Below are 27,180 nucleotides of genomic sequence, written 5' to 3' on the forward strand. Positions count from 1 at the left end.
AGCCAGGTACAGACCACAAACCAAGGTTTCACAACGAAATAATGTGCTTTATTCCATCAATGGGGATGGCGGCATGACGCGTTTCGTCCGGGAAACCCGGACTTGATCACATGGAATATATATATATATATATATATATATATATATATATATAACTTTCTCTAGAAATGTCTCCTTCCTATGAAATAATTATCTCAGAAAAAGCATTGCTCTGTTTTTTGTTGATCTGAACTGTTTAGCTCCTTTATCAAAAAGCTTTTTATTCAAAATAGTTTTGCACCATGAGAATGTTTTTTATCTTGCTTATTAAAGCTCAGTACTAGCCCTTAGATATGATATAATGTTTTCATTACATTGATTTGTAAAGGACCGAAAAGAATACCTCTCTTGCTTAAAAAATCAGAAAAAATGTTTTTATAACACTATCGCACTTTTATTTAGTATATATGAATGATATTTATATGATCTTAGCAATGTGTAATCTGTTATTTATAAATTGTTACTTGTATTTATACATTCATATTTATTATACTAATGCACTTTATTCTCATTCGAGATCACATGAGCACGGTTTTGCACAACTTTTGCTGCTATGCATTCTTTTGTACATCTTCAGGAGCCCCATATATAACATAGTTATAGGTGACAAGGATAACATATAAGTCTAATGGAATTGTGTGTATTTATATAAATCATGGAATCTGGAGTTCATTTTTTGACCGATTTAACCAGCAATATTTGCACATGAGTAACATGTTTACAAATAGGTTTTTGTCTTAGATATTAGAGGTTAACTGAGCCATAGATGCAAGGTCACCATACATATTTGTGTGAAATGTGAAGACAAATCATGTTGTAAATAAGAAATACAATTTAACATATTGTGCTTCTATATAAATTGCTCTTGGTGCACAAAAAGTATTTAAACAGTTATAATAATCCGGTAGTAACCAGTTATTATGAACAGTGTTAAAATTGTATTTTCACTGAATCACATTCCAAAGAAAAACAAAAAAAGACTCAAATGTAAAAGCAAAGGGTGAGACCATGGTTACAATGAAGTCTGTTGTTTAGTTTTATTACCATGTGACCTGTATCCCGTGATGGGGTGTGTGTGCTTTAAGCAGTGTTTAAAAACAATCAGTCGATTCATAGTCCATATGTGAACAAAGGCTTTCGAGCCCGAAACGCGCCATCCTGCTGGATTAATAGGGTCTAAATAAACATCTTAACAGTAGGAAAAAAGGAGACTCTAGCAAACTTACAATAACCATATGCCCTTTCTTTTTTAAGGTGTAGGATAACACACTAGCGAGCTTCTGTATTTTGTCAAAGATTCATGACCACATAGTTAAAACAATGATCAATATTTTATTTTATATATTTTTTCATAAATAGTTTTTCTATTCAATTTGTATCCAAAATATAACTTGTTTTATATTCAAATTCATTTATACAATACATAAATTCACATATACAACACATATAAAGAAAAATACGAAATTGTCGGTCGATGTATAATTGAGGTAGGCATCATATTCCGGAGTACCCAAGGATCACAGAAGAGGACCCCCGCTAGGGGCAGACCCATTTAAAGAATTAGATGTGTGAGGTGAGAACAAAAGATCCCCGTTGAAACAGTGAAGCGTTACATATAAGAATACGAGAGGGCTTGCTAATTTGCTCTTAAAATAAAAGAAAACTTACGTATGCAGTGATGGTGGTGGTTCCGTAAATAGAAGGCAATCTGACAAAAGATACGATCGGCTTGAGTATACAAAACATGCTTCAGTCACATTAAGGATCCTTCCCTGAGTCTCTACTTTGATTGTATATACCTGCGATATCCCTAGGACTGAGAGTCCAACAATTTGTAGACCAAAACAACTACATCTACGCGGGATTAAATTTAAGTAAAGGTTTGGCGTCATACTATGTGCGGCCCGATCTGAGAGAAGTCCGTTTGAAAACATTTAAAGTAAAGATAAATTAAAAGATGCTTTGGCAATCTTTTTGTGTAGTGTTGTGTTTTGTATTTTGCGAATGGCGTTCACCCGATGAAGGCAACTGGCCAAAACGCGCGTAGTTCTATTCCACCGCTTTGCCTACCTCAATTATACATCGACCGACAATTTCGTATTTTTCTTTATATGTGTTGTATATGTGAATTTATGTAATGTATAAATGAATTTGAATATAAAACAAGTTATATTTTGGATAAAAATTGAATAGAAAAACTATTTATGAAAAAATATATAAAATAAAATATTGACCCATGTTTTAACTATGTGGTCATGAATCTTCGACAAAATACAGAAGGTCGCTAGTGTGTTATCCTACACCTTAAAAAAGAAAGGGCATATGGTTATTGTAAGTTTGCTAGAGTCTCCTTTTTTCCTATTGTTATAATTGTCCCTTCGAATAGCAAACTAAGTTAGTGTAGGGGTCCCTGTTTCTCAAAAACGAAATAAACATCTTGCCTGATTGCAGTGGTCCGTCTCTCCTTCTTCGCCGCCTGGAAGTAGTGGGAGTTTCACATCTTGCATATATATATCTATACATATATATATATATATATATATATATATATATATATATATATATATATATATATATATATATATATATATGCGCAATTCGCCGCCAACAGCTGCCTCACTCAAACAGAAATGACGAAAAGCGGAACCCAGAACCAATGCCAATCAAAGTGATTTATTTAGTTCCCAGCCAGTAAGCCATTACGCGTTTCGACCCCCACTTGGGTCTTGATCACAGGACGCGTTGCAGAAGGAAGAGACGACATTTAAGGTGCTGTGGCAGGAAATGACGACATGAAGTGCAAAAATGCATAGAAACCAAAAAGTTACTACCAGCAGCATCACAATTCCAACTTTCTGTGTAAAACTTTATGCGTATTTTATCTGAGTATAAGCATATAAATATAAATAAATATGCTTACAAATGTTAAAAATAAGTTCTTCCCCTAAAACACAAGGTGTAAAAGGCTGGATAGAGTGGAAAATACATTTCATAGATAATCCGGATTTCCATTTAAAAAGAAATTTCCCAGCTTTACAAATAATTTTATATTGAAGCTGTTGTCCATTTACCGCCTGTCCCATAATATGCACAGTAGTCACAGAGTTACTTTAAAAAAAAAGATATACATAACCCTTTATGCTGCTGGTTTCATGCAAAATTGAGCCCAAGTGGGCCTTTGTACTTCAATGTCCGTCATATATAATGCCCTGCAAAAAGATATGCCATGCCGCTCTATAAATATGTGCAAAGTACCGTATTTTCTGGCGTATAAGACGACTGGGCGTATAAGACGACCCCCTAGTTTTCCTTTTAAAATATAGGGTTTGGGCTATATTCGCTTGCTTATTAAATGACACCGGCGTATAAGACGACCCCCAACTTTTCAAAAGATTTTCAAGGGTTAAAAAGTCGTCTTATACACCAGAAAATACGGTAGTGCAAAATTGAAAAATGGTAAACAAAGAGAAAATTAAACAAAAACTCATCTTTGCATATTCATACATATGAGGAGATGTTTCCAAAAAATTCAACTTTCATTTTAAAATAGCCAGAATATATACATAGCAGCTGTTATAACACTTGAACTATAATGTGAGCTCACATTAAAATTCACCCATTACTGTTTAAGAGAGATTATAGACAGGTATAAAAATCCTCGCTAGCATTTAACCCTACAGGATTTTTGGTAGGGAGCTCCAAGATATAACGTGTTTCAAGGAGGCGCAACTTCGCCTCACGATTACCTCCACGTTTAAGTGGTAACACGTATCTATTACATGTAATTTGTGCCTGTTTAGTATATTTTCTTCGTGCCCGTGGTTTGGTTTCCTTCCTTGTTGTACGCCTACCTCGCCGCCCCCCGCTCTCCCTTCCCGCCACCGCCGCTTTTCCCCGCCCCTTTTTCTATTCTGTACCCTCCCCGCTCCCGCCTCCCAGCTGCTCCGCCCACCCGCGCACTTGGCCTTAAATGGCGACCGTGCGACGCAGGTGAGTGTGACCCACTTGTGGGACACCCCCGCGCCGCACGGCCACCAGCTGCTGCTTGTGCCCCTTGCCTGCCCTCTGCCTCGCTGCCTGCCTCGTTGCCGGTTGCCGGCTGACTCCGCTCTGGTTGTTTTTCCTTTGTTTTTACTGTAATTTGTGCCTGTTTAGTATATTTTCTTCGTGCCTGTGTTTTAGTTGTTTTTGCCTTTGTTTTCACTGTAATTTGTGCCTGTTTAGTATATTTTCTTCGTGCCTGTGTTTTAGTTGTTTTTGCCTTTGTTTTTACTGTAATTTGTGCCTGTTTAGTATATTTTCTTCGTGCCTGTGTTTTAGTTGTTTTTGCCTTTGTTTTCACTGTAATTTGTGCCTGTTTAGTATATTTTCTTCGTGCCTGTGTTTTAGTTGTTTTTGCCTTTGTTTTTACTGTAATTTGTGCCTGTTTAGTATATTTTCTTCGTGCCCGTGGTTTGGTTTCCTTCCTTGTTGTCCGCCTACCTCGCCGCCCCCCGCTCTCCCTTCCCGCCACCGCCGCTTTTCCCCGCCCCTTTTTCTATTCTGTACCCTCCCCGCTCCCGCCTCCCAGCTGCTCCGCCCACCCGCGCACTTCGCCTTAAATGGCGACCGTGCGAACGCGCAGCGGTCACGCGCAGCGGGTGCGCCGATTGTGCGCCGAAGGCGCGCCAAAGGTAAGCCCGTCTGCGCCCGTCCGCGCCTGGACCGCGCCCAGTGCCAGGACCCCTGGCCCACGAAGACCCCGACCTACCCGCCTGACGTACTCCGCCGCCTCCCTCATCGCACTCAACACCGGCCGACTTCCAGACTGCCACCAAGCCACTCCACGACGTACCCACGGACCTTTCAGCTGCCACGCCTGCAAGTTCACCTGCATCCGGACCTGCCTCGCACCAGCACCCGCCAAGACGAACACCAGCAGCACCCACCTCAAGTGCATCCTGCTCAACACCCGCTCCGTCCACAGACACGCCATCGAACTCTGGAACCTCCTAGACGCCACAGCCCCTGACGTTGCCTTCCTCACGGAGACCTGGATGAACGCCTCTTCAGCTCCCGACATCGCCATCGCTATCCCAGAGGGCTACAAGATCGTCCGGAGGGACCGAAACGCCAACCAGATGGGAGGAGGCAGCGCCATCATCCACAGGAACACCATCCGTCTCACGACCAGCACCGACAACACCCTGACCAGCGCCGAACACCTGCATTTCCAGATCCACACCAACCCGAACACCACCCTCAGAGGCACACTGATCTACCGACCCCCCGGACCACGCACACAATTCAGCGAGGACATCGCCGACTTCGTCAGCCCGCATGCCCTCCCCTCCGCTGACTACATCCTCCTGGAAGACCTCAACTTCCATCTGGAGAACAACAACGACCGCAACACCAGCACCCTGCTCGACAACCTCGCCAACCTTGGACTCAAGCAACTGGTGTCCACCCCCACCCACCTCGCCGGACACACACTCGACGCAGTCTTCTCTTCCAGCACAGACATCGACTTCAGCCACGCCACAGAGCTTCAATGGACGGACCACAGCTGCGTCCACTTCACCTTCAAGAGAACGACGACCCACCAACACCAGCAACAGGCCGCCCGCAGAAGCTGGAACAAGATCACAGCAGACCAGCTCGCCACCTCCCTGAGCCAGCACCCTCCTGCCAGCTCAGCGAACCCCAGCCAGGCCGCCGACAACCTCACAAAGTGGATCAGCAACTGCGCGGACGAACTCGCCCCACTGAAGACCCCGCCTAGCAGACCCGGCAGCAAGAAGGCCCCATGGTTCACCGACGAACTCAAGAGCTCCAAGAAGAACTGCCGAGCCCTCGAGAAAGTCTGGAGAAGGGAACCGACACCGGACAACAGGACCTCCTTCAAACTTGCCACCCGGAAACACCACCAGCTGATCCGCGCCGCCAAGAAAACAGCATTCAAGGACCGGTTGGACAACAACGCACACAACTGCAAGGAACTCTTCAACATCGTGAAAGAGCTTTCCAACCCCAGCGCAGGAAACAACGACATCACCCCATCGCAAGACCTCTGCAACTCCCTCGCTTCATACTTCCACAACAAGATCGCGGACATACACAACAGCTTCAACAACCAACCAACGCACACCATGACCGAACAACCACCCCCCACCACCACCCTACACGCCTGGACCCCGATCAGCACCGAAGATACCATCCGCACGATGAACTCCATCCACTCCGGATCACCGACCGACCCCTGCCCTCACCACGTCTTCAACAAGGCCGACGCTGTCATCGCACCCCACCTACGAGACATCATTAAAACATCCTTCGACACCACCATCTTCCCTGAGAGCTGGAAACACGCCGAACTCAGCGCCCTACTCAAGAAACCAACAGCGGACCCCACCGACCTCAAGAACTACCGCCCCATCTCGCTCCTCCCGTTTCCAGCCAAAGTCATCGAGAAGACCGTCAACAAGCAGATGGCCGCCTTCCTCGAGACGAACGGATCCCTCGACCCCTCACAGTCCGGCTTCCGAGCCAATCACAGCACCGAGACCGCCCTCATCGCCGCCACCGATGACATCCGAGCCCTGATGGACAAAGGAGAAACAGCGGCCCTCATCCTCCTAGACCTCTCCGCGGCATTCGACACGGTCTGCCACCGCACCCTAGTACGGCGCCTCAACAACATCGGAATCCAGGACAAGGCGCTGGAATGGATCATCTCCTTCCTCGGCGGAAGAACACAGAGAGTCCGCCTACCACCGTACAAGTCAGAGGCCTCCGAAGTCATCTGCGGCGTCCCTCAAGGATCATCTCTGAGCCCCACCCTCTTCAACGCCTACATGAGCCCCCTCGCGGCCATCGTACGCAAACACAACCTCAGCATAATCTCCTACGCCGACGACACCCAGCTGATCCTCTCCCTGACCAACGACCCCGCCGCCGCCAGAGCCAACCTGCACGAAGGGATGAAAGAGGTAGCCGAGTGGATGACGACCAGCCGCCTGAAACTGAACTCGGACAAGACGGAGGTCCTCATCCTGGGCTCCTCACCCTCCGCCTGGGACGACTCCTGGTGGCCTCCCGCCCTGGGCACCGCACCCAAACCAACAGACCATGCACGCAACCTGGGCTTCATCCTGGACTCCTCCCTCTCCATGACCAGGCAAGTCAACAACGTCTCCTCGGCGTGCTTCAACATCCTACGCATGCTACGGAAGATCTTCTGGTGGATCCCCACCGAGACCAGGAAGACCGTCACCCAGGCCCTCGTCACCAGCCGACTGGACTACGGCAACGCCCTCTACGCCGGTACCACCGCCAAGCTCCAGAAGAGACTCCAGCGGATCCAGAACGCCTCAGCCAGACTCATCCTCGACATCCCACGAACCAGCCACATCTCCGGACATCTGAGAGACCTTCACTGGCTCCCCGTCAACAAAAGAATCACCTTCCGCCTCCTCACCCACGCACACAAAGCCCTACACGACCAAGGCCCGAGCTACCTCAACAGCCGAGTCAACTTCTACGCTCCCAAACGCCACCTCCGATCAGCCAACCACGCCCTCGCCGCCGTCCCCCGCATCCGAAGAGCGACTACAGGAGGAAGGTCCTTCTCCTACCTGGCCGCCAAGACCTGGAACTCCCTCCCTCCCGACCTGCGCCTGACCCAAGACCACCTCTCCTTCAGGAAGAAGCTGAAGACCTGGCTGTTCGAGCGGTAGCGGCACCCCCCCCCCCCCCCCCCAGCGCCTTGAGACCCTACGGGTAGGTAGCGCGCTTTACAAGTGTCACTGATTGATTGATTGATAATATTGAAGAAAAGTCGGGTTACTGTCATGTTTTTCTCGAAATGTCAAGCGACCGGATAAGCCTGATCTTTGCCAGTAATAGCCCTAATGTGCTGGAGTATCCTTTTGTGGGCCGGTAACTTGGTACTACCAACATACCTGAGCCCACAAGGACACTCCAGCACATAGACTGCAAACTCTGTTTTGCATGTCAATTTCTTGTTGATCAAGATAAGTTCAGATTTAAAAGGGCTATTGAAATGGATCGTATTGCATCCAAATTTGCAAGCCTTTTAATTGGGACACTTCCTGAATCCCTTGCATTGTGCCATCCAAGTGATTGTAATTGACACCTCAGGACTGCTACTCACCAAGGTACTGCTCATGGAAGATGATTTTCTAAACGTTAATGCTGGTTTTTTTGCAACTAATCTGCCAACAACTGGATCTCCCTGTACCAGATTCCAGTCACGATAAAATATCTTCCTGAGTTCCTGGTGTTGTCTATTGAAGGTCAAAATGATTCTAGATTGAATGCTGGTGGTTGTTGCACCATCCACAGACTGCTTAATTCTAGGGGTCAGTGCATCTCTTCTAGACAGGCTTCTGGTTTTCTTAATCGCACTGTTAATCATGCTATACGGGTAGCCCCTAGCCAAGAATCGCAACTTACTGGCTTCCTGAGCAACCTCACATTCTGAGTCCGAGCTACAGATCCGCCTGATACGCAGCATCTCACAGTATGGGATGCTGCGTATCAAGTGAAGCGGGTGGTGGCTTGTCACGTGCAGGACTGTGTTGCCAGCAGTCGGCTTTCTGTACAGCTTTATTGCCAGGGTGTTATTGTCTACATAAACTTCTACATCTAAACAATAAACAGATCTAGCATTTATAGTTGATGTGAAGTGTAAATTAAGACAATTATTGTTAAGCAAACCAACAAATTCATTTGCACTTAGCTTCGTACCCCTCCAAATCAAAAACAAATCACTAATGTATCTTAAATAAACAATGGCATGTTGTTCCATTGTCGCTTTTTGCAATCCCATCAGGACCTGCTCCTCCCACAGCCCTATTTGCAAACATGCATAGCTGGGGGAGAAGCAGGCCCCCATTGCGACTCTCCTGATTTGATGGTAAATCTGGTTATTAAAAAGGAAGAAATTTTGCTCCAAACATGCCGATACCATTGAGATCAACATCTTGTTGTGCGCTGAATAGTTCATTGGACGCAGATTCAGATTGTGCTCCACTGCTTTTAGAGCATCACAGTGCCTGATAGAGGTGTAGAGTGATGCTACATCAAGAGTCATTAAAAGCATATCAGGACTCCACACAACATGCTCAATTTTGCGTAAAAAATCTGAAGTGTCCAGTACATAGGATGGCAAACCCATAACCCAATCTTGTAAAAAATAGTCTACGTATTTAGAGGGGTTCTCCATTGCACTGTTAATGGCAGAAATATTAGGTGAAATACAAAGCAACCTCTGTGTAGGGGTTGTCCCTCTGTGCACAGCTGAAGAAACAAAATGTTTGTTTGTAATCCAAAGTACTTCTCAATCAAAAGTTCAACCAACTGGTTTTTCACCCAAAGTTATTTATTGACCATTGTCATCATGATCAACCTTGTTTTGATTCTTTCTCTTTCATTACACAATCCAGCGTATATTCTCAATATATTATTCACAACAATTCAATTTTCCCAATGCATTTCGGGCATTGTCTATGCCCTTCGTCAAGGGATAACTCTATAAACAAAATTGAAATAAGAAGGTCTTAATAAAGAGGCATCTCGCTGCGTCTAAGATCTAATAAGTGCAATCTCGCGTTGGTGCGTGCAAAGCATGCAACTCCCTGTGAGTCATGTCAATCTTGTTACTGGGCTGCATTCAAAACGATCAACTCTATAGTATTACAAAACTTCAGTGGAATGGCTCAAGTAACGGTGAGTACTATGAATAATGGTGTCCATATAGTCCAACCCGTGCTCTGAACATGAAAATCAAAGAGAAGAAATGAAACCAAGTGCATGCATAAACTGAAAAGTGCTCCCAGTCTTAGAAATACGTGAACGTGTTAATATCTTGTATAGTAAACACGCCTGCTAGAACGGACACGGTGGTGAGTAAAGAAAACATAGTCAACACTCACGCGGTGAACCATCTGACGCCGTCATCATGGAGACAAAACCCGAGGACAATTGTGGGGCCCGAAGGCCCTTGCAGGTTATGTGCAGCTTTATGTAAAGTGGTTACTTCAGTCTGCCATTTGCATTCTCTCGTGGACTCAATACTGCAAAGCAATGTATCTGTTTTTCTCTGAAATCAATAAAACAAATTTAAACCAAAAAAAACAGCTGAAAAGAAAAGGTACTTTTCAGCCAGAATTCTAAATGCTAAATGTGCAAATAAAGAATTGGATCAAATTCTCACTGAATTTCATCAACCTAAGTGCACAGAAGGAGCTCATCGCATGACTCAATAATTTACCAGTAAACTGGAAAATCATTACACAACCAAAGCAGACATGTTGGACTCTTATTTAAACCTCCAGCACCAACCAATTTCCAATAATTCCCTCCAAGGGTAGGCTAACCCAGCCTCTCCATTTCTTCAAACAACTATCATAAAGTGAATTTATGGATCTGGTCAAAGCAAGCAGACTAGCTGGCTGCCCTTCTGACCCTTGTCCACCACAAATCTTCAAGAACATTCTTTTAACTACCTCTAAGGCCACACCAGTCCGAAAAAATCCTCTATAATTCTTTAACTACGTGAATATTCCATAATACTTGAAAAAGGCATACAAACGCCCATTATTACAGAAAACAAACCTGGACCTGCATGACCCAAACAACTACAACCCGATTACAAAAGGACCTGTCCTGGGCAAACCTAATAGAAAGAGAAGTATTGGCCCAGATGTCCGTCAAGGAAGAGGCATAAAATCTACCCTCATTGCCATCTTGGATGATCTTAAAAACACATTAGACAGGAACTGGGTCACAGTACTACTTCTCTAGGATCTTTCAAGTGCCTTCGACACAGTTGACCATGACACTCTAATCCAAAAACTCTACAAAGCCAGCATAAAGGGGACTGCTCTTGACTGGATCACATCCTACCTTTAAAACAGTACAAATGCCATCCATACTTCCCTTTCTCATCCAAGTCATACTTCACAAAAGTAGGGGTCCCTAAAGGCTCTATCATCTCTCCCATGCTTTTCACCATCTACATGAAGTCATCACTGGCAAGTATCAATGAATGTAAGCTCACATGCTATAACTATGCAGATGGCACACAAATGCTTCTAAAAAACTAACAAGCCCCAAAGATATTAAAATTCAAACTCTTCAGTTACCGCAGAGCCATTGATCAGTGGATGACATGGAGCCACCTCAAAATGAATGCTTCCTCGTATCCTGTACCAACTTCAAAATCATCCGTACCCTATTTCACCGCAGTGGTTTAGACAGGTGAACTCGGCATTGGGTCGGTTCTTGTGGACTGGGGGGGCAGTGAGGGTGGAACTCCGCACCTGCTTCCTCTCGACCTATTGTGGGGGGCTGGCCACGTCCGACGTCCAGTCTTACTATCAAGCGTCACATCTGCTGGTCCTCAATGAATGGTGGTACGGAGATCGCGGCGACCCGACCTATGCCCTGGAGAGATACCTGATGGACCCGCACACGCTCCATACAATCTTATACTCGCGGCCCTCCGGAAAAGACTCCCAGCGGTCACTCAGACAGTTTTCCGGGTGTGGCGCGATGCGCTCCGACGCATGGGATGGTGGAACAGGCTGACGGGGGAAACCTCGCTGTGGCACAATGGGAGATTGCCGGCTCTAGCTTCCCTGCGAGGCTTTGATGGCTGGGACGCTATCGGTGTCTCGGCGCTGGGCCACGTCATGAAGGGCTTGGTCCTCAAGTCTTTTCAGGCTCTGCGGGATGAATATGACATGCCCCAATCTCAATTCTTTCGATACCTGCAGCTTCGATACGCCCTGACCCCCACTATAGCGGACTTGACTTCTCTACCGGAGTTCAGCCCCCTGGAGGCTAAACTATTCATGGGGGAACTAGAAACCAAAAAAATATCTAGCATATATCAGACGCTGGTCACCCACTGTTCCCCTTCCCTTGATAAATTGCGGTTGGTCTGGGAGGGAGAGTTGGGGAGTTTGGAAGAGGAGGACTGGAGAGAAGCCCTGGAGGCCCCTGGGGGAGCAGCGATTGCGGTGCGCTTGCGCTTTATTCAATTTAAGTACCTACATAGGGCGTACTACACGAGGGAACGACTGTGGAGGGCGGGGCTGATTGTCTCCCCGGAGTGCCTGAGATGTGGAAGTGCAATAGGCTCCTTTATTCATACGGTGTGGGAGTGTGTGAGACTGCAGAGATTTTGGACCGGAGTGTGGGAATGCCTGGAGGAGGTGCTGGGCTGGGAGCTTCCCCGCTCGCCGAAGTTGGGCCTCCTACATGTCATGGAACAAGTGGGGGGGAATTTATACAAACGTCATCTGCTTCTCTTGGGCCTCATAGTGGCCAAAAGAGATATAGCCCGGGCCTAGAAGGCTCCTAGAGCCCCGTTGCTGGAGGTGTGGAAACGGAGCATGGACTTTAACATGGGACTAGAACGCCCAATATTTGAGGCCAGGGGGTGTCCCACAAAACATTTTAAGGTCTGGAAGAAATGGGCGGACTACAGGGGCCTCTTGCTGGACCCCCCGGCGCCTCGGGCCACCGACGCGGATCGCGTCCTTACTGACTCTGGGTGAATTGGTTCACATGCAGCTATTGAGATTGCTAGGCTCCTCTTGATGGACACTGTAGACACCGTGCGGGGTGGAGGGAGGGAACCGGGTGGGTTAGTGGAGGGTGGGATACTGGGGAACTGTTGACTGAATGTATTTGGAACTGATACTTTTATAGGCACACTGCCTCTCTGATTCTTAGGGAGCGGTGTTTTATTTCTTGTATTCTGTCAACTACCAAAACCTAATAAAATTTTGTTCTGAAAAAAAAATGAATGCTTTCAAAACTGAAATACTCACATGTGGCAAGTGGAAAAATGATGACCCACTATGCGCCTGGCCTGACGATCTGGGACCACCTCCTTAAGTATCAAAGGAAGTAAGAAAGCTTGGAATTACCGTGAGCTCCAAATTATCAATGAATGCCCAAGTGGACAGATTAGGAAGTTCAAGCTTCATTACTAGGAAAACTCTGTGACACATCTTCCTCCACCTAGGATTTCCAGACAAGGTCCAAGCTACTATCTCTCTTGTACTGTCTATACTTGATTACACCAATGGCCTCAACCACGGATCATCTTTATCCACTATAAAAAAATGACGACAAATTTAGAACTCTGCAGCCAGACTACTCCTACATGAAAAAGCCACAACCCCACAACCCGCCTGTCTAGAGGGCCCTATATTGGTTACCTGTTGCCAAAAGATCCACCTTCAAGCTGCTTTGTATCATCCACAAAGCAAATCATGGAACAGGACCATTTTTCATCAGGAACACAATCACCAAATACATACAACAAAGGAACCTCCGCTCAAGATTTGCACTTCGCCTCAAAACCCAAGCATACCAGAAAAAAAACATGAGTGATACATCTTTCTAAGTTCAAGCAGCCAAACCATAGAATTCATTACCCCCAAACATAAGAGCCAAGGATAAATATTTTGTCTTCAGAAGACTACTCAAGAGCTGTCTCTTTCCTCCATGACCACCCCCACTCGAACACAAATGTACAGTATATGCCTGTGCATGTAAACATGTATAATTTGATTGTATGCATGTACTTAGATACATGCATTTCTTTGGGCAAATGTATATACAAATTATGGTTTCAAAATATATTGATCTTCTTTGGATCTGCTTAACAAATGTACATTTTACTCATGGTTAAAAATATCTATATCTATATACATACATGTATATGTGTGTGTGTGTCTATCTATATAGATATATATAGATAGACACACACACACATATATGCATATGATGTATATATATATATATTTTAACCATATGTAAAATGTACATTTGTTAAGCAGATCTAAAGATCAATATATTTTGAAACAATAAGTAGTATATATATTTGCCCAAAGAAATGCAGTGACATATATGTTAAGCATAAAATAATGTATGTGTATATCTATCTAAATATAGATATATATAGATATACACACATACATTATTTTATGCTTAACATATATGCCACTGCATAGTTGTCATCTAAGCTATATGATCAGTTGCTGATGGGTCTCTGTTTTATTTATGATTCATAATATGTCAGTACAATCATTACATTTGTATCTATACTTGCTTCATTGCTGAAATATTGAGACAACTATATAAACAAAATAAATATATTTTTTTTTTGAAAAATGCACAAATAAATTAGATTTACGTACAGCAAAACCTGAAAGTGTGAATTTCTCCCTATCTTTCTATACATGCACATATGAAACGTTATACAATACAATGTTATATCTTTTTTTCCTTATACCCTTTCTATGTAGTTATGTATCTATAGAATTATTGCTTCACTTCTACAGTAGAAAGAAATTTAAAAAATCCTTCACCTCTGCCCAATGCACTACTCTGTGTCTCATCCTATACCTCTCTCAGTGTATCCTGTGCCTCCACTCTCTGACTCATCCCAAACTTAATTCTACTACTATGATCTCCCTAAGACTCTTTCATGACTCTTCCCTTCAGTAGCGGCTCGCACGGATCAGGGATGGTGAGGCGGGGGGAGAGAAAACTTACCTCGTTGCGTCTCCTTGTACCGTACCCCGCTCCAGCTGGAGGAGGAAGCAGCCAGGCTCCCCTGACCAATCACAACGCTGCAATGCAGCGTTGTGATTGGTCTGAGCTCCATGGTTCTGCGCTCTGATGGGGAATGGGGGCCTGGGCATATTCTCCATGCAGGCTGTAATGCAGCCTGCATGGAGAACATGCAAAATGTGCATGAGTGTTTGGTCGGCCTGAGGGCCGGTCAAACATTCATGCGCACTTTACAGAGGGTCACCACTCCTTCCCATGCTCTGAGAGCAGAACAGCCCCTCCTCGCAAAGACGCAAGAACAAATAAAATGATAATAACGTCCAGTTATTATCATTTTTTCCCCCCTCCATTTCCATTGCTAATGGAAATGGAGTTTCGCTAAGTGTCGCCCCTCCTCAGCGGATAAGGCGACACTGCCTACCTCTCTCTTTAACTCACTCCAAACCTCAGTCTATTACTATGATGTCTCATCTAAGCTTTTCTGGACTCTCTATCCCTACTTTGATTCATCTCAAACCTCATCTTACTAATATGATTTCCCAAACAACACTATCCCAACTCTTCCCTCCTCTATCTCCCTTTTATCCTAATCTATCAAAATAACAGACTCGCAAGCACACTGCTCAAATCAACAATTTACATTTCACTATAATAATACACCTGTAATCCTTTGGGTTCCGGAGTAGCGTGCTATTCGCCAAAAAGCGCTTCAACGCCTCGTTAGAGGTGATAAGCGCTATATAAGCACAATTACAATATAATTAAATAGTACATGTTTAACATGCACAGGCATATGTACGTTTTGTCACCTTGCTTCAAGCCAGGCTATGCATTCAATTATGCACACTGAATGCGGGAATTGTTAGGTCTGCGTTCACAACAAAAAGCTATGAATGCAAGAATACAACGTTTAGTTGCTTGAAAGGCTCTGGCTAATAACGCGTCACAGGGACATTTGGCAGCTGTGGTGAAAGAGTGCCTCTCGTGTACTGACAACGTGCACAACCCGGACATGCCTGTTAGACAACGTGGAAATGCAACCAGCATAAGCGATCTTTAAAGGCCACCCTTCCGGTTCACACGCACTGCAAAGCACCTCAACTGGACCCATCCAGGCTGCCGTAGTGTGTGTAAACGTCGAGGTTTTTTTCTCCCTCTAATCCCTATAGAAACGCATTCTAAAAGAACATCAACCAGCCAATGGGAAGCGACGGAACGAGACGAACGAGCCAATGGAGCGCGGCTATGCGAGATTTAAACCCGAGGCGGGGCCTTGTCTGCAGTATCGTGTTTCTGGAGTTGCTTGATTCTCACTCGAAGCGGAAGCCTGTTGCTGCGTGGAAGTCGCCCCCTGTTTCTGCAGTATCGTGTTTCTGGAGTTGCTTGATTCTTTCTCGAAGCGTATTCCTGTTGCTGTGTGGAAGTCGCCCCTGTTTCTGCACCATGTCTCTGCGAGTTACTAGGGTGAGTGCCGCCGGGGTGAGCTTTACCTTTTGTCACCCTGAACGCTGGTTTCCAGTGCTCCTTTAGTCTTCCTTTCCTGATATTTTGTGCTGCTGGGGTTACTTTTCATCCCTTTGCCTTTGGGTGCTGTTTGTTCTGGACCCCCCCCCCCCCCACTCTTTCTACGAGCCTACACGTTGCACTTCCTAGTAAGTCTTGCTCTGACTCTTGGCGAATATTTTACTGTGCACTATTACTTCACGCATAAGTTACTTTAAAAGTGCTTCGACGCCTCGCCAGGGGGTAGTAAGTGCTATATAACTATTCTGACCCCATTGGGCTGCCGTACTGGGCTGGTCATCGCCAGCTTGTCTTATTTACAAGTACCCCCCCCCCCCACACCAGATCCTATCAGACTTCAATATGTACCACGCGCCATGTTCCCCCTTGAAGCGTCCTAGCCACCATACCGTTATGCCTTCCGTAATTGTTTACGTATCTTCTTCCGACCGATTTCCAATATGTATTCCTTGAAGTTTCACTTATTAAGCGAATGAGGAACTTGTCTTGTATCCCTCAATCTCGAGCGTCGAGACCCCCCTTCATTCTGTCATTACTACAACGCCCCACTCTCCACGTCCCTGATTGTCCTAGGTTTCCTCTAATGCTGTAACGCTAGTTGCCCCAAAGCAGCACTTAATTTACTTCTCTAACATTTTCAGAATATGCTGGCCAATGCTGACAACGTCAAGCCCTCTCTGGCAGGCAAGAGAGCTGTGTCCTCTACGCAATTGGTACGTATGGAGTGTTTGTACTGGGCGAACCTAGTCAAAAGGCAGTGGCTCACCTACAGAGTGTCAAACCTTAGCATAAAGTCAAGGAGCCATGGGGCTAGTACAGGGGATGGATGCCATCTCTCTAAATATGACGTATGATGGCTCCATATTTAGAGCAGTCTCTCCTCTAGCTGGCTCACAGTAAGGTAGCTTGCCACCACATACCCTTGCAACATAGTGAAAGGGTTTCTATGAGTCTAGCATAGGCTTTGCATTGGAAGGGTACTCTTTCAGATCGCACTGCTTATACTAACTTTATAACTTTGACCACTTTGTACGTGTGCTGTACAGTGCAGAACACATGGAAAGTCAAAGGAGAAATTAAGGCATTTTTTGTTTCCCCCATGATGGTGCCTATTTAAAATGGGATGACACTTTTTTCTGTTAATAGCTTTAGTAAAAACCACGGGTGGTTGCATGGGAACACCACTGCACCACCAATGAGAGTTCCACTTTGAACCAGGTAATGCAAGGCACAGCTGCGCTGCATTTCTTTTAGGTAAATTTGCGGTGCAAATTCTTGTGCTGAAAAGTAAATGGGGCGGGGAGCGGGTGATCTTGCCTTACTTTTGTGGTGAAAACACAGCACTAGATATACCCCTCCTTAATGTTAAAATGCTTTGTACAACAAGCAGGGTGTTACAAGAGGGGACAAGGGGCAGTGATAAGGGAGTAACCCTGATTGGTATGGGAGCACTCTTTTGCGAAACTTTTTTTTATTTTCTTTCTAAAAGAGAGGGCGTTGGTGTTGTGTATAAAATAAGACCGCACCAGCTCACCCTAGCCAACTGAAGGCACCCGTTTCCAACTATGTATCACAAAATGCACTTAATAGTTGTGTCCTCCTTCCCTGAAGCTATACCCATGGACAGGTAGTTGGGCTCTGGGAGCAAGAGTGTGCCGTCATCGATTGTAGTGCCCTTTAAATGGGAACGTTCAAATATTTTTCAACTTAAAGTGTTGAGGTAGTCCTAATGGGTACCTGGGTGTCTATATAAACTAGGCTTCCTTGTTTATTTTTATGCTTAATCTCCAGTCTTCGAAGGTGAGCCGGCTACTGGTCAGGATGGTGTAATTGATGTTGCTGGCTTGGAAGATGTTGAGGACTGCCAAGGAATGGAGTTTAATCTGTATGGGGTGATTTGATGGATGTTCTGGCCCTTAAAGGCATCCTACCATCTAGGATGCCTTTAATTTGGGGTTGGGGGTGTAAATATGGAGACTGATGCCATGTAGCAGGTTGTTGCATACGATACAGTATTTGGGCTTGAGCAACAGTTCTGATGAATTTATGGAGGAACGTAATCACATCTTTTAGATACGAGATGTAGGCAGTTTTAATTTGTATTGTTGGTACTCTGGGAATAAAGGGACTTCACAATTTCGTGAAAGATTGGTTTCAAAGCTGCAGAGGTTCATGTCATTAAGGTGGGTTTATATTAGTGCATGGTTATTTTGAGCTATTAACAGGAACTGTCTTGGTGTTTGGGCTTCAGGTAGGCTCTGGATGTCTAGGAGAAGTGCAGACAGCATCTCTGCTGGGTATCTGGACAGACTGGACTTTCATGTAGTTAGATATACTTGGCATGTTGAGTATTTGATTTTTGTTGAGGTTATCCAAGTCGAGCCTCTAGTGACTCCGTGATGAAAATGACATGGACGAGTATGGAACCCTGGTGACTCTGCTGATTTGGAGGTCTTTAACTGGTTTCAGTGAAGATATTACTGCAGTATTGATGCTCATATGCTAATTTACCGTTTGAGGGTTCTGGGCCTCTGCTGAAGCCACTAGAGGATTGGCTGTTGGTGCTCAAACGCTGACCTTAATGAGGCAGTTCCATTCTATGGTCTAATGTACTAATTGTAAGTCTTCTCCCTGGGACGAATCTGGCCCCCTTTTTTTGGGAGTAATTTTGTCTACTGTAAACTTGTTAATACGTTGACCTGCAATACTCTACAGGGCTGGCAAGCTGCTCACTTAATTTCCACTGACCAAGTGTAGAGGTGCGAAATCTTGCATCCTAGGACTTGGAGCTATTTTGAGTAAGCAGTTGTATCATGCTGACTATTTCATGTGGTTGGAACTTCATCTGATGGTAGTACTGCCTCTTGGCGATCCTAGTAAAATGAGATGGCTTCCGTCTCTTATATGGCAGCTAGATCCAACCAGGTGGATACAGATTACGGTTTTAGTTGCCCATTTCCTCTGTGCACATACGTCATGGTAGCTGTGGTTTTTCTTGCCCTAGAAAAAGGCGGGGGAATGTTTTGATCCAGTGACAGGTTGTCCTAGCATTAAAAGCTGCAGGTTTTAAACGCCCTGTAATTTTTTTCACTGTCTAATTAGGGTTCACAGGCAAATGCCGAGAATGTGAAGACCACCTTGGCAGGCAAACGTGCAATCTCCATCTCTAACTTGAGACCAAGAGCAGCACTCGGAGACATAGGGAACAAAGTGGATGTGAAGTCTAAAGTGCCCATCAAAAAGGTAAGTGGTGAAACAGTGAATGCAAGGCAGACTTAAAATGGCCTAATGTTGAGATGGAAAATGCTGGACTTGTGACAAAAGCTTTGGTTCATGTAATGAAGCCTGCTATCGTAGAAAGTCTACTCTTCTCCAATTGTGTAGGCACCATGGTCCAAGATAGGTAACTGTGGAAGTGGTTATACAGGATTTTCTTCTTGTAGAAGTCGTTTCCAACTTTTATACACTCTAGGGTTCTCTTGGTTTTGAACTATAACCAACCCTTACAGCCACCCATTGCAAGAAAGGTTGGATTATCGAAGTTTGCCATCACAAGTCACACTGCTCAGTCAAGTGACTGACCATGTAAATCTACTGCAAGAAATGACTTCTTTACGTGCCCGATCCACAATTGTCTTTAATGTGGGCCCAAATTCTACCACCTGCTTTGTGGCAGTTTAGTTGTATGCTCTAAAGCAACTTTTTGGTCCCACTATTGTAGAAGCAGCAGAAACACATTGCAGGTGTTCCCACAATCTTTGTGCAAGACTAGTCTCGAACATGCTGTGAGGCTTGCCATTAAGGCTGCCCCAAAGTAAGCAAGATTGGTGCTGGGCTATCAAGCTAATTCAGTCACTTTTTTGGGGATATCATTTCTGCTCGTGGTGTCTCCAGTTACTGCCTTCTCGGTAGGTGTCCAATTGCCAATTCTCCAGTGAAGAGGGCAACTTTTATAAAATGTCTTTTGATCTAACCGCATTGGGATCAGCATGTGGTGTAGTCAACTCTATCGTTATAGCTTACACTCTGATTCTGGTTGAACCTTGTATGAGTGGATACTGTAGTGTCCTGGGTGGCAGCTTGTATCGCATTATTCCAAGCCAGAACACACTTCTGCTTCATGGAAGCACATTGATCTTGTGGCATACTGAGTCATTGGTCTGTTAATGACACTTTCCCAGGGGAAATAGCAAAGCAGACTGGGGTGGGTAGCACATCTGTTTTTCCACACGCATCAAATGTGATCTCATCTGGGCAATAAGAGTGCAATGATTTTTCAATGGCCTCTGTTCTGGTGCATCTGTGGTGTAATCCTGTAGCTTATTTTTGAGTTTTTGCAAGGGTTCAAACCGGTTTACCTTCACTTTACAAAATCTGTCTTGGTCTTGCTACACTGCAGACCTCAATAGATTTACCAACTCTGTTGTCACCAGCTGTAGCTTGTGCAGTATTGCCTATAGGGCTTTGCTTAGTGGATTAGATACCTTTACTGGTGGTACAATGCAGTCAACTGGCTATTGGAGGAGGGTCATGTGTGACCTGCCTAGCATTGCTGGAGTTCATTAAATTGTCAGTTGCCAAGCATTGTGCGTTCCTGACTTCGTGCATTAAACTGGTTAAAGGCATTAGCTGATCTAAACGAATGTGACTAGTTAGTAAACTGCTCTGGCCTCCGGAGTGGGACACTAGCAAGCAACGTTGAATTTAAAGAAATCTGGTTGCTGCCTTAAAATGATTGCACTCAAATGCCCCAGTATGAAATATTGCCATTGCTGGAATCGTGGTGCCTACTGCAGGGTCTTCACCAGCAGTATATCCAAGCATACAATGATTATTCTTGCTTATGCTCTAAAATTTCAGCCTGAACTGACTTGCTCTAGTCCTGTCAAGACCAACCCTATTTGTAGTTTGGTTGTGAAACTAGCACATGTTAGTGACTCTATGCTAACGCAGCAAACAGAATTGTATCAGCTCAGTGTATCACATTGCATATAAGCCTTCAAAGCACTAACCCAGTAACTGACCAGCTACTAGTCAACACCGTGTGGCAATGTGCCAAAGATGTTAAACCAGGAATATTTTGCTCCCACTATCATGGAGGTGGTTCTTAAATGGTTATTTGAGTTGACTACTTCATGCTGATTTGAACAATGCTTGCTGTTCAGGCCAACAGTGGAGATTCCACATTGCTGGATTGTTACATAGGCACTGCATATGGTCACGGCCACTTAGTACTTGAGTGGATGCGATTGTTGAGTACAACTGTTGTGAATGCTGGCGCAGGCTAAGTCTCCTATGGGGTTCTTGCTGGTCCCACTGAAAGGCTACATGTTGCAGCCCAATGAAGACTAGATTGGTCCTTGATTAAAATGTGTAAATGCTGCTATACCTTGTTAAACCCTCAGGTGGCATTCTTCTGGGGTCCACACTAGCTACTCAGGAAAGGCTGAACCTGCTCCTTGTTCTTTGCCTACTATAAGGACACCTGCATGTGGCAGTACCTGCACTCTAATTTTACAAGACCTTCGAACCGCCATTGTTGGCACTAGTGACCCAGTTATGTTTCGTAACCACATTTTCTGGAGGCCTCTGCTTGCTTGGCAGTGCATTAAACATGCATATTGGCAACTTTACTAATCCCATGTGTCCCAGTGCCACCTTGCTAGTGGGTTTATGTTCTCTAGTCGATCTTGGTCATGCATACTGCAACACTTCAGAATCTTCCCTCCTGACTAGTAATTGAAAGTCAAGCAGCAGATGGCTTTGTTGGGCTGTCACTTATCTCCAGTGATTGCAGTTGTCTGTGTCAAATGTGGGGGCATATCTAAGGGCTTTCTAGTGCCCACTAAGCAAACCATATGCTTGGTACCCTGTAGAGGTAACTTTCTTTGACCACTTACTAGAGCCTGTATGTCCCTTTGTGGCTTAAGGCTGGCTGTAAATAGTGATGTTGGATGCCCTGGGATCAGTGACTCAACGAACCTTTTGGGATTGGTGGTCACAGGGCTTCTCAGACAGCCTGCAAGGTTTACTGCTTTAAAAAACACTGATCCATCCCCTGTAAACAGCAAGTCCTTCTGTTGTAACCTAGATTACATAAGGGTCTCCTTATTAGGGGATGAAGGCGTATACATCCTCGCGGCCTTACCTTCTACTTGGTTGATTAGGGATCTAAAGCCAGGCATGCGTGGGCTTGCCAGCAGTCATTCTAGTATCCGGTATTGGACAGTGGGTTGTGGTGGCTTTCCAAAGTTTCCCAACTGCTGTAATGCCAGTCTACTGTGCTAGTTAATTCTATTGCAAAGTAACTGTTCGTCCCCTTTTGGGTACACTACAAACTGGTTGGTCTGCCATAGTGCTAATGAACAATCATTTCAATGGATCTCTACTTGTAGCACTGGAGAGCATACTTTAGAGTCTTCAGTTTTATGGAACTATCTGGCATCACTTTTGGTCTTCTGCAGAAGAACAGTACATTTGAGTTACTGAACATTAACATTTTGGCCTCCTTAAAAGTAGGGTTGTCAACTTGGAGGACTGTGTCCAGCATTCAAGTTACCATTGGTTAGGTCCACTGAATTCTAGTGGATGATCATCTGGCGTAGTACTTCAACCTTGAAGGGAGACTGGTCCCTTATCATTTACCGTTCATTTGGCTACGCAATCTTCCCGTCAGTTCAAACCAGTTAAGGTTTGTGGAGTTTAAACTTTATGGTGCTCTACCATCTTGCTAAGGAATTAAGGGTGGAACAATTTTTGCAGAAGTGTTTGTACTTCTGAGCAACTGCCAGTGGTTGTATTGGCATTGAAATGGCAACTAGCTGACTCAAGCATTTGCTACATTTCAGATGGCTGCAACATGGTATGATGCAAAACTTAAGTTCCTATATGGACTAACTCTGGCTCTTAAATCTGCAATACCTTATGGACCAAGGGCCTTAAAGTTTTTAATCTGCCCATAAGTGATATGGAAAGGCTGTCCAGCTATACCTGCAAGTTGGGGCAATAGAAAGCTGGTCTCCTCTTGGATGTTCATTAATTGACACTTTATTTTTAACTGTCAGCATATTTCTATTTAACAGTGCAACATTTTGCGTGATATGGTAGTATTACAAGTAGGCCTAGTTTAGGCTTCAGCAAAAAATAATTGCTGACTGTGCACAATGCAGAAAGCAAACTATCTACTTCAAGGCAAATTCTGACTTGTTTAAGTTTCCATGTGCTCTTCTAACTAGTCGCTGGTTGACGAGTTTACTGAAACATCTGATGCTGACACAGGACTAGTTAGGGCCTTTGAACTATATTATGCGAGTTAACTTGAGACCTTTTAGGCTGTCGGCATGTGATTGCTATGGGCATTCCTATGGTTGAGCAGAATACAATATTGTGCAGGCCATCATTTGTAGGAAATGGTATTGCCATGGACCTGTCAATACAGCAGTACCAGGTAGATGGGCTTAATCTGAAGTGGTTTAACAACAAATAAACTGCTTTCCAGTAGTTCAAGGAAGTACTTTGTCATGACTTGGTATGTGACAGGGTAACTGAACACATCTCGTGAAAGGTGCAGACAAATGTAATTGTAAACAAATTAATTCTGAAAGTCATATGTTCATGTCATTTTCTTAACTTTGTATAGGATACAAAGGTTGTAGAGAAGGCTCTCCCCAAAAAGGCATCCAAACCAGTTGAATCAGTAGTAGTGCCTGAGAAGCTGGAAGCTAAACCAGATGTGCCTGAAGTGAAGCCAGTCAAAGATCTAGCAAAGGTAACTTGTGTTGGCCTATCCTGTTGACGTGCCCAGCTGGTGCTTTTCTAACTGTGTACTCATGGCATACTATTTGTTTTGAGAAGCTGGCACCTGAACCTCCATCTCCAAGCCCAATGGAAACATCTGGTTGTGCTACTGATGAAGGACTTTGCCAAGCATTTTCTGATGTGCTCATAGAAGTCAAAGATGTGGACGCAGGTGATGCAGAGAACCCCATGCTTTGCAGTGCTTATGTGAAGGATATTTACAACTATCTGAGAAACCTGGAGGTTTGTATACACTGACGTTTTGCTAATAAAAGCAAATGACTAAAATACTCCAACTAAACTGACTTTACTTTTACAGGAGGAACAGTCTGTGAGGCCAAGATATCTTGATGGCCATGAAGTTACTGGAAACATGAGGGCTATATTGGTTGACTGGCTGGTGCAGGTCCAAATGAAGTTCAGGCTGCTCCAAGAAACAATGTTCATGACAGTGGGAATTATTGATCGTTTTCTGCAGGTATGGGTATTAGCTATGTGGAGCTGACTCGTTTTCCTGGAGCAAATTTAACCATGTTAAAACCAGTGCATCAATGGACACCAAAAGGAGCTCGTGTGGCTTTAGGAGCAGTACATTTACTTTCTTAACACTTTTTTGCGTTCTCCAAGCACATATGCTATAGTGACCAACCTGCACTGCATCTGAATTATGTACTTGACCTTAAAGATGAAGAGGGTTTTAACTAGAACATCTCTTTTGCAGGCAAATCCTGTACCAAAGAAGATGCTTCAACTAGTTGGTGTAACTGCCATGTTTCTTGCCTGTAAATACGAGGAGATGTATCCTCCTGAGATTGGAGACTTTGCCTTTGTAACAGACCACACCTACACTAAAGCTCAGATTCGTGATATGGAAATGAAGATCTTGAGGGTCCTGGACTTTGGCCTGGGGCGGCCTTTGCCACTGCACTTCTTACGACGAGCCTCAAAGATTGGCGAGGTAACTGAGCTCCGTAGCACCTTACATGTAGACTTTCTACTGACAAATGGTCATGGAACTTCGTTGGGCTAGCAGCTCCTAACTTTTTTAAATCTGTTTATCCTTTGTACCTGTGAATAGGTTTGCCTCGTTTCTGGATAAATTCCTTATCCCTTATCCCCTATCCTTTAGGTAAGCTCAGAACAGCATACCCTGGCCAAATATCTGATGGAGCTGGTTATGGTGGATTATGACATGGTGCACTTCCCACCATCTCAGGTGGCAGCAGCTGCCTTTTGCTTGGCTATTAAAGTAATTGGTGGAGGGGAATGGGTAAGTTAGGCTTAATGTGATTAACTACTTTGTTTTATGGATTAATGTCTTCTTAAAAGGCATGTTGTGATAATGTTAATACAGTGATGCCATTTGCAAATTTAAGAAATCTATGCTTCATAGATTTCTGGGAGGATTGGCTGGAACTTGGCTTGACTTACAATTTGAAAGTATCTCCTGCGAAACTTACTATTAAGCAACCTATTGCAATGACTAGATCCCTCGTAACATGGGCATTTGTCTTGGTGTCTACTTGGTCCGTATCAGATTACCTGTTATGAAGTAATTCGCACCTGCTCTAGATGTATAACGTGTTTGTTTCATGAGATTTTCTAGATTTCTTAGAATGTTTAACCACACCTTGCATAAACCTTCAAGAAGTTACTTTGGCCAGACAAGCGAACTAGACACTATTGCGCGGGGGGATGCAGGGGTTGGGTTGTCAGACTGTATTTTGTAATTTGCCATGCAATCATCAAATATGCTTGGGGTGCATATGCTGGTACAGTATGCTTTTGGGCACCTCCTGGAATAATTGACAATGGTACATGTGCTGTATGGCAGGCTCGTTTGGTTTACCTCCTTGGCTTTGAGCTTTAGTCAGTCTTGTGGATATTAGTTAACCAGTGAGATGGTGTATTGCTGAACTACCAATACATTTTGGGGAGGGGAGTTGTGTTGGTGCACTCCCTGAATGTGGCATTCTGGGTGGATGGGTTCAGACTTAAAACAGGTACATGTTGCTTTTAGATGGTAGCTGTAGCCTTCCCATTTAATGTAATTGGCTTTTGTCTTCTAGACTCCCACATTGGAGCACTACATGTGTTACTCGGAAGGGTCACTGACTCCAGTCATGCAACATATGGCAAAGAACATCATGAAAGTTAATCGTGGCCTCACTAAGCATTTGGTACGTACTTTACAGCCATTTTGTGGGTGGGTGTTGGCTTGTTTTCCTAACCATAAAAAATTCATTTTGAAGACCGTTGTAGCTCAGAGGTAGTGTGGATAAGTACAACATGTAGTTTCCCTTTACAATACATCAAATTAATTCTCTCCACTGTCTGTGGTGGACAGGTTTGTGTCCAGTACATCACCTGTTCAGTGGGTATAATTGGAATTGTTGCCTCACCTGTAGCATTTAACGTTCTTTTGAACTCTCATACCTTGATATAAAGCCTGTAAGCTGCAATAACTTCATCAGATTTGCTGGTATTTAAACGTGGGCTAAGTACAGATTCTCAATTCCCTATTATATCCCAAATCTAATCGTGTTAATATGGCAATTGTGTGTTGCTCAAGATTACGCAACTGCTCATAAACCACCATTAAGTGTTTACCATTTTCCTGTTTCTTTTAGACTGTGAAGAATAAGTACTCTGCGGGCAAACAAATGAAGATTAGCACCATCTCTCAGCTCAAATCCCCAGTTGTACAGGAGCTGGCCAGACCATTAATGTCCTAAATTAATTTTATTATGAATTATTGAGCACCATGTGCTGGATGTAAATATTGTGAATTTTATTGTTTTACTGTTTTTAAAGTGAATATTTTAATAAATTGAACACCAACTAATCAGCTGTGTGAATGTTGTCTTGTCCTTGCTCACTGGATTGGCTCTTAACACTGCAGCTCCTGTAGTCTGTGTAGCCAGGCTTAAAATCCTTATGGAGCTACAATTCGGTTTCTTTAGCCAGTGAAGACCTGTTGTGTAACTAAACTCTGTCATTGACGTATCTGCTTGATGTAATAGCCACTTATGTACCTTGTGAAGGATGCATGGCTGCATGTAATATGTGGGTTCTTGAGACCTGACAGACCACCTACTCACTAACTGCAGTTTGTGTCCAGGACATTTTTTTGAAGCGGTTGCATGGGGGTGATTCTGTGCCAAGGCTTTCACTGCTGCGAATCCGGATTACTTGTCTCCTATACCTGTTCTCGTAGCTGCA

At 44.3% G+C, this 27,180-nt stretch overlaps 1 protein-coding gene across 1 annotated transcript; it reads left to right on the forward strand.

Annotated features, from left to right (window-relative positions):
• Positions 1-15,945: 15,945 nt before the first annotated feature.
• On the forward strand, positions 15,946-26,803 carry CCNB1 (cyclin B1). The gene is made up of 10 exons (XM_078675194.1): positions 15,946-16,101; positions 16,803-16,874; positions 19,264-19,404; positions 23,801-23,929; positions 24,016-24,201; positions 24,278-24,436; positions 24,680-24,916; positions 25,088-25,228; positions 26,028-26,138; positions 26,589-26,803. Exons 1-10 carry the CDS (start codon positions 16,081-16,083, stop codon positions 26,691-26,693), a joined length of 1,302 nt encoding a protein of 433 aa, XP_078531320.1. The 5' UTR covers positions 15,946-16,080; the 3' UTR covers positions 26,694-26,803.
• Positions 26,804-27,180: the final 377 nt, after the last annotated feature.

Source organism: Lissotriton helveticus, chromosome 2_1 (genome assembly GCF_964261635.1).
Source record: "Lissotriton helveticus chromosome 2_1, aLisHel1.1, whole genome shotgun sequence".
NCBI classification, from domain to species: domain Eukaryota; kingdom Metazoa; phylum Chordata; class Amphibia; order Caudata; family Salamandridae; genus Lissotriton; species Lissotriton helveticus.